The 18,560-nt window shown below is 33.5% G+C and overlaps 2 protein-coding genes across 3 annotated transcripts; both read left to right on the forward strand.

Annotated features, from left to right (window-relative positions):
• Window positions 1-10,107: 10,107 nt before the first annotated feature.
• On the forward strand, window positions 10,108-13,583 carry LOC115697688 (probable E3 ubiquitin-protein ligase RHC2A). 2 transcript variants are annotated; one of them, XR_004007981.2, is made up of 4 exons: window positions 10,108-10,294; window positions 10,394-10,523; window positions 12,055-13,312; window positions 13,419-13,583. XR_004007981.2 is itself a non-coding variant. In XM_030624781.2 (3 exons), exon 3 carries the CDS (start codon window positions 12,093-12,095, stop codon window positions 13,233-13,235), a length of 1,143 nt encoding a protein of 380 aa, XP_030480641.1. In that variant the 5' UTR covers window positions 10,109-10,294; window positions 10,394-10,523; window positions 12,055-12,092; the 3' UTR covers window positions 13,236-13,583. The 2 variants fall into 2 exon arrangements, 1 of the variants encoding a protein (XP_030480641.1); XM_030624781.2 differs by having other exon boundaries at window positions 10,109-10,294; window positions 12,055-13,583.
• Window positions 13,584-15,150: 1,567 nt separating this feature from the next.
• LOC115698322 (uncharacterized) lies at window positions 15,151-16,078 on the forward strand. Its single transcript, XM_030625540.2, has 2 exons — window positions 15,151-15,687; window positions 15,813-16,078. Exons 1-2 carry the CDS (start codon window positions 15,410-15,412, stop codon window positions 15,952-15,954), a joined length of 420 nt encoding a protein of 139 aa, XP_030481400.1. The 5' UTR covers window positions 15,151-15,409; the 3' UTR covers window positions 15,955-16,078.
• Window positions 16,079-18,560: the final 2,482 nt, after the last annotated feature.

An 18,560-nucleotide genomic window follows, 5' to 3' on the forward strand; every position in this document is an offset into this window, starting at 1 on the left:
AATTCTGGTTGTCCGAGGTGTCCTTTTTGGGTCACATAGTTGGGAAAAATGGAATTATGGTTGATCCAAACAAGATAGAATCAGTGAAGAGTTGGCCGAGGCCCAAGTCTGTAACAGAAATTAGAAGTTTTCTCGGGTTAGCAGGGTATTATCGACGTTTCGTCGAAGGATTTTCTAAACTTTCTATGCCCCTAACCGAATTGACCAAGAAAAATCAGAGATTTGTGTGGTCAGATAAGTGTGAATCAAGCTTTCAGGAGTTGAAGCAGCGATTGATAACGGCTCGGTGTTAGCTTTGCCATCGATCAAGAGAAATTTGTTGTGTATTGTGATGCATCCGGACGAGTGGTCCGGATGTGTTCTGATGCAAGCTGACAGAGTCATAGCTTATGCCTCTCGTCAACTGAAGGATTATGAGCAGCGTTACCCAACTCATGATTTGGAACTCGCTGATGTGGTTTTTGCTTTAAAGATTTGGCGACATTATCTTTACGGTGAAAAGTGTGAAATTTATACTGATCATAAAAGTCTTAAATACTTTTTCACCCAAAAAGATTTGAATATGAGGCAGAGAAGGTGGTTGGAGTTAGTTAAAGACTATGACTGTGAAATACTATATCACCCCGGGAAAGCCAATGTTGTGGCCGATGCTCTGAGCAGAAAAGGTCCCGGTCAAGTGTGTACTACGGTTATGATAGCTCCTCAACTAGCCTCAGAAATGGTTAGTGCAGGAATTGAGTTCGTGGTCGGGAAATTACATAATTTAACACTCCAATCTGATCTGTTGGAGAGAATCAGAAAGGCACAACTGGAAGATCCCGAGCTAGTTAAAGTTCGAGATGAAGTAGTGGCTGGTCGGCCTAGAGGTTTTTCAGTCTCGAGCAGTGGAATGTTGTTATATAAAGCTCGAGTTTGTGTTCCTAGTGTTGATGAGCTTAAGAAAGAGATACTTGATGAAGCTCACACCACGCCTTACTCGTTGCATCCGGGAACCACCAAGATGTATCAGGATTTAAAACCCTACTTCTGGTGGTATGGGATGAAAAGAGATGTGGTGAACTATGTGTCCAAGTGTTTAACCTGCCAGCAGATTAAGGCTGAACATCAGAGGCCGGCAGGGTTATTGCAACCTTTAATCCTTCCAGAATGGAAGTGGGAAGACATCGCAATGGACTTTGTAACTGGGTTACCTAGAACTACAGGGATGTATGATTCTGTATGGGTCATTGTGGATAGATTTACAAAGTCGGCTCACTTTCTACCAGTGAAAGTTACCTATTCAGTGGATCAGTATGCTGAATTGTATGTGAAGGAGATAGTTCGTCTCCATGGAGCCCCTAAATCTATTGTGTCAGATAGGGATCCAAAGTTCACATCGAAGTTTTGGGTGAGTCTTCAGAAGGCTATGGGTACCAAGTTAAAGTTTAGTACAGCCTTTCACCCTCAGACTGATGGTCAGTCAGAAAGAACTATCCAGATTTTGGAAGACCTCATCGCGAGCCTGTGTCATGGACTTTGAGGGTTCATGGAGTAAGTACTTGCCTTTAATTGAATTCTCCTACAACAACAGCTACCAAAGTACAATAGGGATGGCTCCCTATGAGATGTTATATGGTAGGAAATGTCGTTCTCCTATTCATTGGGACGAGACAGGAGAAAGGAAGTACACAGGTCCGAGTTAGTGCAAAGGACCAATGAAGCTATTGATAAGATCAAGGCTCGGATGCTTGCTTCTCAAAGCAGGCAGAAAAGTTATGCTGATCCGAAGCGCAGAGATATCACATTTCAGGCAGGGGAACATGTTTTCCTGCGAGTTTCACCCATGAAGGGTATTAGGCGCTTCGGGAAGAAGGGTAAGTTAAGCCCTAGGTTCATTGGGCCATTTCAGATACTCGAGAAGGTCGGGCAGGTAGCGTATCGGCTAGCCTTACCACCAGCACTATCAGCTATTCATGACGTATTTCATATCTCTATGTTAAGGAAATACGTGTCAGACCCGACTCATGTCTTGAGTTATGAAGCCCTTGAACTACAACCAGACTTATCCTATGAAGAGCAACCTGTTCAGATTATGGATAGAAAGGAGAAAGTTCTTCGCAACGAGACTATTGCACTGGTTAAGGTGCTCTGGAGAAACAGTAAGGTGGAAGAAGCCACCTGGGAATTAGAGTCAAATATGAGGACTCAACATCCAAAGCTATTCAGGTTAGATTTCGGGGACGAAATCCTTTTAACGGGGGGATAATTGTAATGACCGCTCTAGTAATGTGGATTAGAAAAGGCAATTAGCACTAATTTTTATTATTTTATTATTTTATTATTATTTGTGAATTAATTTTGATTGTGGACCCCAATATTTAGAAATAAATATTAGAGTTATAATTTCTCAATTCTGGAGATTTTATTAAACTCTAGGGGTATTATTTAGCTTATATGTGAAATATGTTAATTTTGTAATTTTTGCTCGGCGACAACGGAAAATGCGATGGATGGCTAGATTGATCACATGGGTAAGTTTAGAACCTTATTTCATAGTGGGAAATATTTTAGAGAAAATATTTTATCGGGATTGAGCGGGGTTATGGAATTGACCATTTTACCCCTAGCTTTAAAATTAACTAAGTTTTAACCTTAAGGGCCTTTTAGTCATTTTTATTGGGTAAGGGGTAGGTGGCTGCCCTTAGTGAGTGACACATTGCAAGCTGGTTTTCAGCAAAGGATTAATTAAAAATCCTTTTGTCTCATTTGAAGAAAAATCAAGAAATTAGAAAAAATACCAAAAAATCAAGAAAAACTCTCTTTCCTTCATCTCTCTCTCTCTTCGAACCAGCTAGGAACCAAGGGATTACTTGCTGAATTTGTGATTTCTACCAAGATTTCAAGGAGAATCAAACTAAGGTAAACCCTATAATCCTTGTGTATGTGAATTTTCAAGTTTATGATAGTTTGAATTAATAAAATTGTGATATAGTGGCTGTTAGGTTTAGGTAAGTTTAAGGTTCGAATTTTAGGGTTTAGATGAGTTGATTCTAAGTCCTAGCTACTGGTTTTAATGGCTGTAGATGGTTTTTATGCAATTTTAGGTTTAAAGTTCAAAGCTTTGTTCATTAATGGCAACTTGAGTTGTGATGGTTTATTCTGAGAATTACTGCCTGGAAATCATTGTATATGCATTGTATAGGTATACTGGAGAGTTTGGTAAAGATTGGGCTTGATTTGAATTAAGGGGGAAGATATTTTGGTTCCGGCAGATGAACCGAATTCCGGTTGCTCGGGTGGTCCGTACCAACCGGCCGACCTGGTGACCTGCACGGATGCGGTTGCCGGGAACCTGGCCTACTGTCGGGGATTTTCCAGAACCCTAGTTTTGGCCAATTTTGGGTTATATAGGGTATTGCCATGAGGTTTATCGATAGGGAAACTTTTAGTTTCAAGTTTTAAGTCCCGGAAAGTGATTTAGCGAGTCACTCATCTGTATTACCATTATTGTGATTATGGCATCCATCTAGCACGTGAATTCCGTTCGGGTGCCTGGCCAAAGACACTTGAATTCGGAAAACAGGTAAGAACTGTGTATAATGTATGATGTGATTATCTGAATGTGTGTATATGTGTTTATATATGCATGCTTGAATTATGTTAAACACTACCAACACTTGTATGATTAAGTTATAGAGTGTATTGGTACAGTGATTGTTGTTGATTTGAGTACGATACAGTGATACCAACACAAGCATAGGAAAATGCTAAGGTGTGTGGTACATCACTCAGTGTTACTCAGTGATCGGGATAAACCCTACCAACACTCGTACAGCGAGGTACGATGTGTATGTGGTATAGTGGTTGTACCCTGGTATTGAACGTTCATACTCATCTGTTAAGCTCTGTAAATAGGTGTATGGGCGCCTATTTACAGGTCGGAAATTATATGGTATGTTATATGCATTTCTTACTGAGTCTGTCGACTCACAGTTTCTGCTTCCATGTGTAGGTAAAGGAAAGGCGAAGGCTGAACTGGAGTGAACCTGAGCTCGGGTGAGATTGTACATGTCAAGCAGCGCGACCTGGAGTGTTCGGTCTCGGGACATCTGGGAGTTGTATTTTGAAAGTCGCTGTGCGACCTGTAAATCTGTATATTTTGGATTGTATGCTTGAAAAGTAAAGTTTGTAAAGTTTTAAAAATCGGGATCCCGGCACTTGTAAATATTTTATTAAATTACAAAGTTTAGTATTTAATGCAAAAGTTTTAATTTGACACGTTTTTCGAGAATTTCTTTGATTAGCAAAGATTGCGTAATTATTGAAAAAGCACTGTAGCGTGCCTTAGCATTAGGGCGTTACAGGTAAAGTAAACTTTATTTTTATAGAAAGTTGTAAAAAAGTCAAAAAAATATTAATTTTTTATTGAAAGTACATAAAAATCTTTTTAAACAAATAAGAATATAAAAATTTATAATTGTATTAATGAGTGGCAAAAAAAGTAAATAAAAAAATAATATTTATTGTGACGTAAAATTTTGACCTATATTATATTTTATGTCAAAATTTGACACAACTTTTAGAGTGTGCCAAATTTAAACCACATTATACACCACTATATTTGAGGTTTATGACAGATTACACAATGGTGTAAGTTCGAGTCTCATATATTCTCCTAGTCGACCCTATTAACATTTATAACATAAAGGTTAAGGGAAATTTACAAAAATACTGCTTTTTTACCAAATGTTTACAAAAATACTGGGACACGGCAAACTTTACATTTTTACTGTCAAGTCTATTTTTATTTCTTTTATACTGCCCAGACCCAATATATTTACTTTTATATTGTAAACAATAACAAAACACAAACGACACCTCTCCTTCGTGGTTGGGGATGGACAAATCAACACCGAAATCTTCGAAACACCAGGAAAAAACTATAAAATCTGGCAAAGAGAAAAAATTACTAAATCAACAACAAATTACTGTTTTGTAGTGTTATTTTACTGTTATTTTAATATGAAAAAAAGGCCACGTAAATGAAATATTGTGAAAAATGACAGGACATGGAATCTATACCAGTTCTCATAAAGAGCAATGGACAATGGAAAAAAGAACATAATTATTTCAAGAGAATATGGCAATGCTCGAAAATAACACAACAAATACTTGAAAACAACACATCAACAACAGAATCATACACATTGGAACACCAATTAGAAGAAGGAGGAGAGTCAGAAACAAGAGAATTTGAAAACGAAAAATTTGACATAGTTGACTATGAGAACCTGGTTGCTGAAAAAATGGTAGAAAAACTTGAAAACAACAGTAAAAAACTAGATCCAGAATTCGACATCAACAACGTGAATCTAATAACAGACAAACATCACCCAGAAGTAGAAAAAAGTCAAGCATACAAGAACAAGGAAACTCTGAAGAATTTCCTCAGCTACTACGCACAACCAAAGCGGAGGAAAAACACCCACTAGAGGAAGGAGTATAGCCAATATTACTTCAATCAAAGTTTCTTAACCCATGATATGTATAAAAGTTGTATAATTGTAAACATCTATTTTTAAAACAAAATGAGATAGGTGTCTGTTAGATGAGCCTTTTGGTGCCACGTAGGAGGATGATCTTACACGTGTATAAGATGATAGTCAACATTCATTTAGATTCTTTATATACATAATATATATTATCAAGGACCACCTAGAAGTAAAGTAGTCTCTATCTTTATTACATTTCTGACACGTGTAACCAATTAGGATGTTCCATCAATATTTTATGCAACATGACAAACTCTCCAGTGAGAGCCACGATTACATGAAGTTATAGTTTGGAATTTTGCTTAACATGGATAAGGATATTGGTCCCTAACTTCAGTGCCAAACAGGCTTGCAAACATCTAAGGGTATTATTATAAGAGAATTGAAGTAATAGACTGACTTTCTCTTCTTCTTCTTCCATTTCTTTTAATATTTGAACATAGTACTTGAAAATGAAGAGCAGCAAACTCTCCAGTGATATTGAATATAACCAGAAGTTACTACTCTAGAATGGCAGTATCATGACTGGGTGTACTTAGATTTCCAATTCTAAAAAAAATAAAAGAAAACACTACTAAAAAAATACTACAATAACACCAAAAAATTTGAACATAGTACTTGAAAATGAAGAGCAGCAAACTCTCCAGTGATATTGGCTATAACCAAAAGTTACTACTCTAGAATGGTAATATTCTGATCGGGTGTACTTAGATTCCCAATCCTAAAAAAAAAATAAAAGAAAACACTACTAAAAAAAATACTACAATAACACCAAAAAAATTAAAGAATAACAAAAACAAGCATAAAAAAATAGAACAAAAAATAAATGAAATAACACACCTCTACAACTCTTTTTCCAATTATTTCCTCAACCACATCTGTTGATTGCACAATCTTTACTAGGGATTTACCCTTTCCCTAAAATTTAAGAAAACAAAACCAAAACAACAACAACACACAACATTAAAAAATAGAAAATCATAGAATAAAAGAAACAAAAAAATCAACATGCAAAATGAGAACCCTAAATAATTTACAGAGAAATGAACAATACAATGAAAATGTAAAAAAAAAATCCTAAAACAACACAAGATCAATAAGAAAATACCTTCACAGATTTAGGAGACTTCACAAACTTAGTCTCCAACTCAAAATCAAAGTCCGAGTTCTCCACAACAGTTCGAGGACGTTTTCCTCAAGTGTTCTTGGAAGTTCCAGCAAGTAGTTTTCTTTTAGGGACAACAAGAGAAGTAGGGCTAGGAGGATTATCTTTCAAATTTTTCTTACCTATTGTTGGTTTGGGTTTCATTTTCTTGGGTTGTTTTGGGGAATTTTTAGCAATAGGGGATGATGAGGATGAACGTGTAATTGTCATTTAGATTGAGAAGGAGTAGTATTATATAGAGAAAAAGGAACAAAAAATAGGAGAAAATTAAGAGGGAAGCTTGAGAAGAAAATGTAATAACTGAAATTTTTTTAAAAGAAATATTAAACTACCCACATGTGGAAGAAGAAGAAGATGAGCAGGGATTATGGGAGAGTGGATTTGAAAATATTTTATAAAAATAATAAAACCCAAAAAAGATAAAAAAAAAATGTCACAAAAAGTGACACAACATGTCACATCATCACTTTTTAAAGCACTATTTTTTAAAAAAAAAAATGTAGAGGCTAAACCCTATGAAGACACCTATAAGACATATAATATTAATATATACAAACCTACACCTAATGGCAGTATACTGCCAAATTAAAAAAAAAACAGTAAAAACGTAAATATAAGCGTGTCACAGTATTTTTGTAATAAATGGGGAAAAGTTAGTACATAATGTAAATTTCCCAAGGTTAATTAGAATTTTTATCCCCCAAATTTTTACACGTACTAAATCATGTTCTTTGGACTTTTAAGATCGTTAAAAATTTCCTCTGAACTATTGAGATTGTTGGATTTAAAGACTTTCGTCTAATTTTAATAAGGAAAGTCTAACATAGATGACAGTTCAGGGGCATGATTTAATATATGTCAAAGTTCGAGGAGCATGATTTTGTAGTTATCAAAGTTTGGGAAACATGATTTAGTACATAAATAATCATTGAATTAGTAAAATTGATTGAAATTAGACAAAAGTTCTTAAATTCAACAATGTCAATAGTTTAGGGGAATTTTTAATAGCCAGAAAAGTTGAGGCAACATAATTTGATACATGTCAAAATTTAAAAGACAAAATCTTAATCAACCTATCATAAATTAATAATAAAACCTTCCAACAATTTTTATTTTTTTACGTTTCTCAATTTATCATTTTTCAATTTTAAACTCCACCACTAATATTTTACATTTTATATTATTTATTGTATATATATATTTTTTTTAAAAAAATATATGCAAGTCATTTTTTTTCTCTTTTCTTTTCAAAAAAAAAAAACATAGCAATAATATATATAATTTAAATATTCATTTTCGTTTTAAAAAACATATTAAGTATAATCATATATTTTTTCATTTTTTTACGTTAAAATTGTTACTTTTATAACTATGTTAATTTTATGGGAGTTCTATTTGCATCCCATAAAATGATAAATACACTTATTAAAAAAATATAAACTTAAATAATTTTTAAAAATTACTCTTAATATTTTTTAAATTTTTTCCTGACATTAATTTATGTTAATTTCAATAGTTATTTTGATTTCATTTTCATATTTTTTTTAATAACTTATGTATATATATATTTATTTTTTTAAAAAAAAATTATATAATTTTTTATCATAATATTTAAAATATAATTTATTTTTATTTGATAAATATATTTTTTAAGAATATGAATTGAAAAAAAAGTAAAAAAAAAAAATTAGTATAATTAAAGATATAATTTTATATAAAATGACAATTATCAAAATAGGGTGTCTTTAGAAATTTTTGGAGTATAAATAAAATTTTTCTAATTTTATTGGGCTTTTTTGACAAAAAAGTAGTGTTTTTTTTTTTTAAAAAAAAAAAAAAGAATAATTAGCAAATATTACCCCTGAACTTTCGACAATATTGTTTTTGCTCCCTAAAATATACGGCTTGCTGAGAATTCTCCTGAACTTTGCAATCTACAGAAATTTAGTCCTTGTGTTAGGTTCTGTCCCATTATTCTATTTAAATGATAACGCGTCTTTGTAAATTAGCAACTTTGCCCTTTAAATTTTGACAACTATCAAATCGTATCCCTTTAAAATAAACATGAGAAAGATTTAACACTTTCTTTAGTAAATCTTATAAAATTAATATAGATCTTAAGAAAAAATTATTTTGAATGATTTAAAAAATTAAAAAAATAAATTAGCTCCTCGAAGCAAGGAAGGGAATGAAGATGGCATAGAATGCCCTGTTAGCAAGAAGGAAAGGAGTTGGCTTACCGCATCTACCTTCTCATCGGCGGGATAAGGGCTGGGGCGTTAACTAAGTACTAAAGCTGCTGGAGCGGCTGCCTTCGTTGATTCCCCACGAAGGAATCGGAATATCGCTACTTCCCCTTACTGTCCTAAGCGGGGGAGAAGGCTCGAGAGACCTTGTGTGAAGGAAAGGCTGTCAAAGTCGTTGACCGGTCTTCGAAATGTGAAATTTTAAAACTAATTAAGCGATTTAAAAAGTTATTTATTTTTTATTAAAAAATTCATTTAGATATTAAAAATAATATATTAAAAATTTTATTTTTGTAAAAACTAAATTATTCGGGAACAAACTTGAGTATATTTTGTTTTTCTCAAAAAATGTAGATTTATTAAAGTAAACATAATTTTTTTTAGTTTAATTTAAAACCTTTTTTCAAAATAATTTTATATTTTTATTGATTTTCTAATTATTTTTCTTTATTTATTAAGATATGAGTTTATAAATATAAATAAGTTTGTTTGTTTCTTACAAAATCTTAATTTATTTAAATTATTTTTTTTGACAATTATTTAAATTATTTATTAGATTCTCAATAATTTTGGTTTGATTTTTTAGAATAGCTAATTATAAATAAAACAAAGTTTAAAAATAGTTTTTTAAGGAATAATTTTTTTTTTAAAAAAATAAAATTATTATTTTTTAAATTAATTTAATATTCTTATTTAGTTTATTAATAATTTCTATTCCTTTTTCAGAACTAATAGAATATTATAATTGCTTTAAAAAATAAAAAATTATAATTTTTTAAAAAAAGAATAAGTAAAATTTTATATTAGTCAAAGTTTAGAGGGTAAAAATACTAATTTTTAACACTAAAATAAACGGACCCTAACAGAAAAATATAATTATGTAACTGCTATATTTGAAGGAGAATTTTTAACAAACTGTATATTTTAAGAAGTAAAATCAAATAGTGCCGAAAGTTTAAAAAATAAAAATACTAATTATTTAAAAAGAAAATGTGTAGGTTAGGATTTTTTAAGACCGCGCCCTTTGTCTTTTGTTTGCTAGTAATTATATAAGACATACGCGCATTCTAAATTGTGGATCCCTCATTATGAACGGAGAGAATAAATAACACCTCTTTATATATTTATAAAACAAAATTAAACAAGAAGCCGTGTAAGAAATTATCTACCATTGGTCGGTTGTAATTGATCCCACTTATCATGGACCATAAAAAATAAAAAACTAATAACTTATAAAGTTTTAGCAAAAGAAAAACAAAAAATTAAAAAAGACATTGTCTCGCCCTAAACTCCCTTCTCTTCCCTTCTTTCAGCCTCCCAGGCCCAGCCATCCGAGCCTTCCTCCAATCCCAGTAACCATTCTTGCTCACCGATCTGTTATTTGTTTATTTAAGATTATTGTTTTTTGAATTTTAGATTTGATTTATATATGTTTTTTCATGGATATGCAGGGAGATATATATACTATTATTTGAGGGAAACTGGTTGAGAAAATTTCGATTTGATTAATGGCTGCTCCACCAGCTAGGGCTCGGGCTGATTATGATTAGCTTAGTAATCTTCTGTTGATCGGCGACAGAGGTATGTACTCCTTATGTATTAATCTGTTTTATTTTATGCTATTTTGACTATCAAATTTAGGGTCAATTTCTGTTTCTAAAGATTCTTCACTTTATTTCTAATCAAAATAAATAATTGTTGTGATAATATAATTGTATTGAATTTTAAGGAAATGCTGTAATCTGTAGATAAACGCATTGGAATCAAATGATTTGTCCGTATAATATACAATCATAGATGTCTTTTATGGGTGTTTCGTCTCATTTCCTCTTCTGTCAATTCATACAATAGTATTAGTAGCAAATGATACACTAACTTATCTATGTAGTGAGTATATTTGTTTGTTTACTGTAATTCATTTATCTCATAAAAATTATAGAATTGAAAACATAGATTTATAGTTTATTTATTTATCATGTGCATAATCTGAATCTCTCTCTGTTAGTTCCAAAATTTTCAACGACCCTTTCAGTTATCTATCTAATATATATGAATAAGTTTGGTGGGCTGCGGTCTTCTTATCATTGTGAGTGTACATTCTTATTGATATTTGACTTGAGTTTCTAGCATTGTCAAATATTTAAACCCACATATACATATAAACAATGACACATTATGTATAATATCAATGTATGGAAACAAATTATGGAATTTAGTATCGACTACTTCTCTTTTTTGTAAGGACTTGAGACTTAGGTGTTGGTACTAACCATACCAACTTATTTTGGTTGGTACAATTTAGTAATGGATTCCGATACTAAGTCATATCAATGAGCTATGTTGCACGACCAATCGTTCTTATGTGAAATGAGTTATAAATATGCTTCACATATGTAAGTCTTGGTTTATAAAGTGAAGTTTGTTTAGTTTTTTATTTTTTTTAGTAATCTTTAATGCATTAAATTTAACTAAAAACTTTTTAGGCTGTGACAAGGATTATTGCAAAGTTAATTAATTTGCCTTATTCTTGTTAATTGAAGAGGTAAATAATCCTTTATTTATTATTTCTAATGTAATTATATATATGTTTGAGAAGTTTGAATATTTTAAATATTCATCCACAATGAAGTAGGATTTGAGATTACAATTCTGTGTCGTGATAATGGAAGATCGAGAACTTGTGTTTTAGTAAGGTAGGTTCTAGGAAAATTGTTTGTTTGCTGCAGAGATATAAAAAAAAACTTATTGTTTGTTGTTTGAATTGTTTGACTGAAGCTTGTTGTGTTTTGTTTGAATTGTTTGACTTGAAGCTTATTGTGTGTTGTTTATATTGTTTGATTTGAAGCTCATTGTGTGTTGTTTCAATTGTTTGACTTGTTGTTGATAGATGATGGTTAGGTAACTTTTATGGGGAAATATTGTCGGATTTAATCTAGTTATGTATTTTTATTGTTAAATTCCTAAATTGTGATTTGCTTGTTTGTATGGTTTGATTATAAATTTTGACGTGCTGATATACATCAGGTCTCAAAGAGTTAAAATAATTAAATGTTTGTAAAAACTTATTTTATGAATATAACGAAGATACATATATACATTTCTTTTTATGTAGGTTTTCATATAATCCGATTTGGTTGGAATATTTGGTATATGGATTTGGCTGGAACATCATATTGGTGCTATAGATGCAGTCGAATCATTAACGTAGGAATCCAAGTTCCGGTCCAAGATACCTTACTTTGTCTGCATTGTGGTGGCGGATTTGTTGAAGAAATGCAGAACTCAACCCCAACTAGATCCCCAATCCATAATCGGTTTCCAGCTGCTGCTATGTACCTTGACAATACCCCCAATCCAGAGATTCGTAGTTATGGCCAAAGGCTGCGCCGCAGCCAAAGAAGTAGTCGTGACCGCTCGCCTTTTAACCCTGTTATTGTCCTTCGTGGCGTCGCTGAGGGTAGCGAGGGCGGCAGCAACAACGGAGAAGAAATGAATGGTACTGATCGAAGTAACTTTGAGCTATATTACGATGATGGTGTTGGAACTAGTCTTCGGCCCATACCTCCTAGCATTTCTGATTTTTTTATGGGTTCAGGATTTGACCGCCTTTTGGATCAATTGTCACAGTTAGAAATTAATGGGGTTGGGAGAATGGATCATCCTCCAGCGTCCAAAGCGGCTATTGAATCCATGCCCATTATCAAGATTGTGGCAAACCATATATCCACGGAATTACACTGTGCTATTTGTAAGGAGGAATTTGAGCTCAATTCAGAAGCTCGAGAGATGCCCTGCAAGCATATCTACCATACAGACTGTATCCTTCCGTGGCTTTCACTTCGTAACTCTTGCCCTGTTTGTCGCCATCAACTGCCCACTGATGTGCGTGGGTGTCGCAGAAACTCCCCAGAGTCTGCTGATGGGGTTGGGGATGAAGAAACAATGGGTTTAACAATATGGAGGCTTCCGGGTGGTGGTTTTGCTGTTGGGAGGTTTACAGGTGGTAGGCGAGCCGCTGAGCGTGAGCTTCCTATCGTTTTCACTGAAATGGATGGTGGTTTTAATACCACTGGTGCTCCAATAAGGATCGCATTTCAGTCTAGTGGAAGTATTTCAAGGGAGAGGGGCCGAGTGGGACGAGCATTTCACAATTTTTTCTCATTTTTTGGGAGGCTCAGAAGGTCATCCACTCGGTCTGGTGCTGAACCGAATCTAACTCGAAGGAGTCCTTCTAGTACCATTTTCAGTAGAGCAAGGCGCAGCCAACGCTGGACATTAGATGATAGCCGATGAGGAGTGTTTTAGTTCCTCTTTTCCTTCTTTGGAACCAAGTATAGGAGGGGGGGAGTGGATTCTTTACTTCTCAATTTGTAGGTTCACTTTCTTACTAAGATTGTTGTACTTGTAGTGTATTTCTTAAAGTTATAATTTTTGTTGTATATTATTGTAATTGTGTTGTTTATTTGCTGTACATAGCATACATGACTACGAAGTGAAGAATCTTTCCAATGTAATTCTGTTGAAGGAGAGGAAATTCTGCAATGGCAGCAAATTAGAAAGATATATTAGAGGGATGTAACCATTGTTTTAGAACTTGTATTATCACTGTTTTTCTATTAAAAAGTTCCATTACTTGCCCTTTTTCCGGATTTCGAGCTGTGCAAATTATTAATTATTATATCATTTCTTTTATGAATATTTAAGTTCCGGTAATGAAATATAATAGAATGAAAAAGATTTAATTTTAATTTTTTTTTAGTAATATTGTAAAATATTAATATCATTCTAATAGAATGATTATTTTACTATTTTGATAAAATGAATATTCATTTTGAAATAAAAAAAGATGCCGCTCAAATTTTTTTATTTTTATTTTTAGTATTTTAAATTTTATTTTATTCTATTCTTATTTTTAGTCTTATTATTGTGTTTTGACTCCTTCCGACTAACCAAATGGAGCTGAGTGAGAAGTATGAGTAGGGGTGTTCATAAAGTATCCGATCCAATCCAATCCGCACGATCCAATCCAATCTAATCCGCAAAATGCGGTTATCCGTACTTGTGCGGATTGGATTGGATTGAAAAATCTAAAATCCACACTTGTGCGGATTGGATGTTGTTTGACCTCAAAAAGTAACCGATCCAATCCAATCCGCACTTAATTATATATATTTTTAAAAAATTATAATATGTAATATATATTAATTAAAAAAAGACACAAATTTTTAATTTCTTAATCTTTTTTAGTAATATATTGAGTTTGTGCATTTTATTTATTTTGTAATAAAAAACACAAGGAAAATAATTCTTATTAACATAGACACATACACATAAAGTTTAAATATATACATACTAGTTTATTTATTTTAGTAATTAGATACATATATATTTTAGTATAAATCTAAAGATAAGTATATATACATTGATATATATATATGTATATTGGTTTAATTTGTATATAAATACATATGGAAATAGATTATTATTAGAGATTAAGAAACAATAGTCTTTTTTTAATTTTTTTTCTATGAAATATTAAATAATTTATTATTAAAAAAATAACCGATCCAAAATAACCGATCCAATCCGCACTATTGCGGATTGGATTGGATTGGATTTAAACTCTTATGCGGATCGGATTGGATCCAAAATATGAAATCCGCACTTAGTGCGGATTGGATGTTGTTTGACCAAAAAAGTGCGGATTGGATCGGATGAACACCCCTAAGTATGAGCAATTATCTGTATATACTTTTCTTATAAATAGTTAAGGACTGTTGTCTAAATGTACTTTTATAATTATATTTTTTTCTGCTCTTAACCATAATGTTGAGTACTAGTTGCTTTTTATGACTTGCTAATTTTCAATAAACAAGTTTCACTCGTGATGAGTGGAGCTCCAACACTGAAAGACTTGATAGAAAATTATGCATTCAACTTGCTAAATATAATTATCAATTTCGATGCAAAAATCTAACCGGGAAGATTTTTATTCAAAAACGTGCGATCAATGAACCACACATATTTGCAAATTTGCTAGTGATTTGTTTGTCCTCACATATTTTGAAAGTGATCATTATTTTCCATTATTAATTGAACCTCTTATTTTTTTGAAGAGAAATTGATCACTTTTTTCATTTCATTGACTTGGTAGCATGTGTGGCATAAAGTTAATACTTTTCATGTGTGGTATGTGATAGTTTGTCATTTTCCAGGTCGGCTATGCTATTGTTGGTTTTACCTTTTAGAGCTCTACTATTTGACTATCCATTTATATTTGTTGTGAGATGTTGGCTCTATATGAACCATTTAAGTTAGCGGGTCCCATTCTTATCTTCAAACTCACAAGAATCTTGAATTCTGACGTGGTCCTTATCCATTGAGGGAGTTCAACAACTCATAAACCAGACCATACCTTTTTGCTCCTGACTCTCATTATTCTGATCGATCCCATACATCTCTAAAAGATGGCTTCAATGTCTTCTCTCCAGACTATCTTTCAAGCAAAACCAAGAAGCTTTTCTTCTCAGTATGGTGTCTGCAGTCCATCAACAGCATCACCAGCAGGGTCCACAGCTCTTTCTTGGAACCTAAGTGAGAAGAACAAGAAGAAGACAAGACCTCTAACTGTGGTGGCTGCGGTTGGGGATGTATCAGCCGATGGAACAGCTTACTTGATTGCTGGTGCAGCTGCTGTGGCTCTACTTGGAACTGCTTTCCCTATCCTCTTCTCCCGAAAAGACACGTATGAAAAGTTACCCTTTGCTCTTTTTATTACCATACAATTGTTTTCTTTGCTCAAATTCATAATGTTAAGACTCAACATAGGAAGCCTAATAAGGATCCATATTGTGTGGTTTGTGTGTGCAGATGTCCTGAGTGTGATGGGGCAGGGTTCGTTCGAAAGTCAGGGGTAACCTTAAGAGCAAATGCAGCAAGAAAAGATGAGACTCAGATTGTTTGTGCTCGTTGCAATGGCCTTGGCAAGCTTAATCAAATTGATAAAAATTAATTACCTTTTCTTTCAGCTCTCTCTCTTTCTACTGTAATATTCTTCGTAAATTGAGAACATCATATCATTTATTTATAAGCTCCACTTAACAATGAGATTGGAACCATGAGTCTTATTACCTGTACATTCTATTTTGCTGCTCATACTTTCTATTATGCTTTCCACACTAATGTCAGAGGAAAGGAAATAGATAACTAAGGAGGAAGCTGCTAAAAGAATTAAAAGAGTCCAAACTTCTATTTGCTATCTCTTAAACTTACAAATTCATAGCTTAGACAGAAAAAGCACAAAAAAACTAGAATTTGAATTTAGTGAGAGAATTCCATTTCAACTAACTAACCCTTTCCTTACAGTTTTTGTGCTCTTTATAATAGAGCTCTGTTGAAGGTGGGAAAATCGTTGTGCTTGCAAAATGTAGTTGACTAAACAATAATTTGAATTATGAGTTATGGACATTTCGCTTATGCGTGGATTGATGGCGACAGCAACACACATTTCCCATTTTAGAACGTCGATGATGTCAGTAAAAATATGTTCATGCTTTCGTCAAAACCAGGGAAACCTCATGTGTGTGTTGACTCTTTCACGGCTTACACAGTTGGGCTAGGGTATCCTTTGGTTGGGAGTTAACCTTCCTTATTTATTAAGGAAAAGTGGGTCGAAATATTTGGGCTCAACAATTGCCCCTTGAATCTAGGTCAGATTAAATCGAAATATATGGCTAGGGTCGGACTCTAAAATCCATGAACACATATTTTGGGCCACGTGTCAACACCTGTAATCTTGATCAAGGTCACTGTCGATTAGTCGCATGTTTACCACTCACCCGTGTTTTGAGTGCAACGTTCGGGAACTAAGAGGAATACGATTGGGCGCGCCTTAAATGTTGAAGTGTTTTCTTAAGTGTCACGTTTTCTATTTTTTTTTTTTTTTATTTAAGTTTAAGGAAATAGTCATTTTCATTCACCATTAAGAAAATTTTCCCATTTCTTGCTTTGTTTCCGTTTCTTGCCAAAATTTCAAGTTGCAACTTTTACTTTCTTTTCTACATCTGTAATGGCTCCTATCATGTCAGCATCAACGAAGCTTGATTAACAAAAAGAAGAATGTCACATTCCTTTCTTGATGATGGAGCTCTCCATTCTTATGCAGGAAGAAGAGCTCGATTGGAGGGTCACAAATTATTGTGCCTCTAACGAGATTATACTTAGTCCCATCATATTGAGGTTCTAGGTTTCCCATACCTCGCATAGTAATTTGGTTGCATGGATTGGTAAGGTGCATGTTGATCCACTTACTCCCAAATCCATATACGTCATTGTTGAAACTTTTATTATGGGAGCTTTGAAAGAGATTTCAATATCTTTTAGGAACATATTCTCGTACTTTAAGAAGACATGTAATAATATAAGTGCTAAACATGCTTGACACTCATTTTATACTCCAACAAGCACAACTTATCCATCATCGATGGTTTTGACTCGGTGCAGAAGCAATGGTGGAGTCATCACTTCAAAGTTAAGGGGAACTTGTACCCTAGTTGACTTCCTATGGATTTGTTTCCTTTTCAGTAAACTTTTTCTTAGGGTAAGTGTAGAGAGCAAAATCTGCAATTATGGAATTTGGGCACTAACAATCTGTCAAGAACAAAGAAGGAGGCAAGAGTTCAATTGGGAGCACCAGTGGGGTGTCAGCCAAAAGGACTTTGATGCTCAACTCAGTAAGATTCCCAATAAATTTGTTGAATAAACATAAATAAGTAAGTAATGATGGATGAGGGATGTGTTGGATTTTGTGCCCTATATATAACCCATTTCAATATATTCAGATTTACTAATTAATAAAAGATCAGAAATCGTTTTATGTTGCATGGTTCACATGATTTATTTCATGATTATATTTAATGTATAAATTTTATTATGTCCAGAACATATATAAATATAGTTCATGATTATAATGTCGTCAACACAGTGGAATATAATCATGATTATACGTTTAAAAGTTTAATTCCCATAATTTGTCAGCTCACTGGATTTAGACTGACATGATAATCGACGATAAGGTATATGTTGCCCCTGATTTTACCCAATGTACGTGGACCAACCAGACAAGGACACGTGGACACAAAGGTTTTAGCACTTAAATTAATAGCTAAGTCTTTGTAAAGAAAGGCATTATCTTGGATATGCCTCCCGGAGAAGGCATGCAAGGTTTTATCTGCTCCCGGAGATCAAGATGGCATCAAAGCATCTCCGGGAGGTGTCAGGCTTCCTTTGAGCAGTCATCTCGCATTTAATGCCGCATGGGAGGAGGCGTGTTGGAACTGCCACACGCAATAAAGTCTGGCGACACAACCCCCGATCTGCACCTACAAGACTATGACCACTAAAGTCTAATGACGGCTACTCTATGACGAATCACATCGGTCAAAAGGGAATAAGGACAGCCCTCATAAAATTCCTACAGCACCTAGGGATTTGACCATGCATTACCCATGGTATATTCATTGGGAATACACAACTTTATTGAGAGTTACAGAAATACATGTACTATAATTCTGGGGATCACCCCACAAAAACACTATAAATACCCCCTCAACGCTCATT

This window comes from Cannabis sativa, chromosome 7 (genome assembly GCF_029168945.1).
Source record: "Cannabis sativa cultivar Pink pepper isolate KNU-18-1 chromosome 7, ASM2916894v1, whole genome shotgun sequence".
In the NCBI taxonomy this organism is placed as follows: Eukaryota; Viridiplantae; Streptophyta; class Magnoliopsida; order Rosales; family Cannabaceae; genus Cannabis; species Cannabis sativa.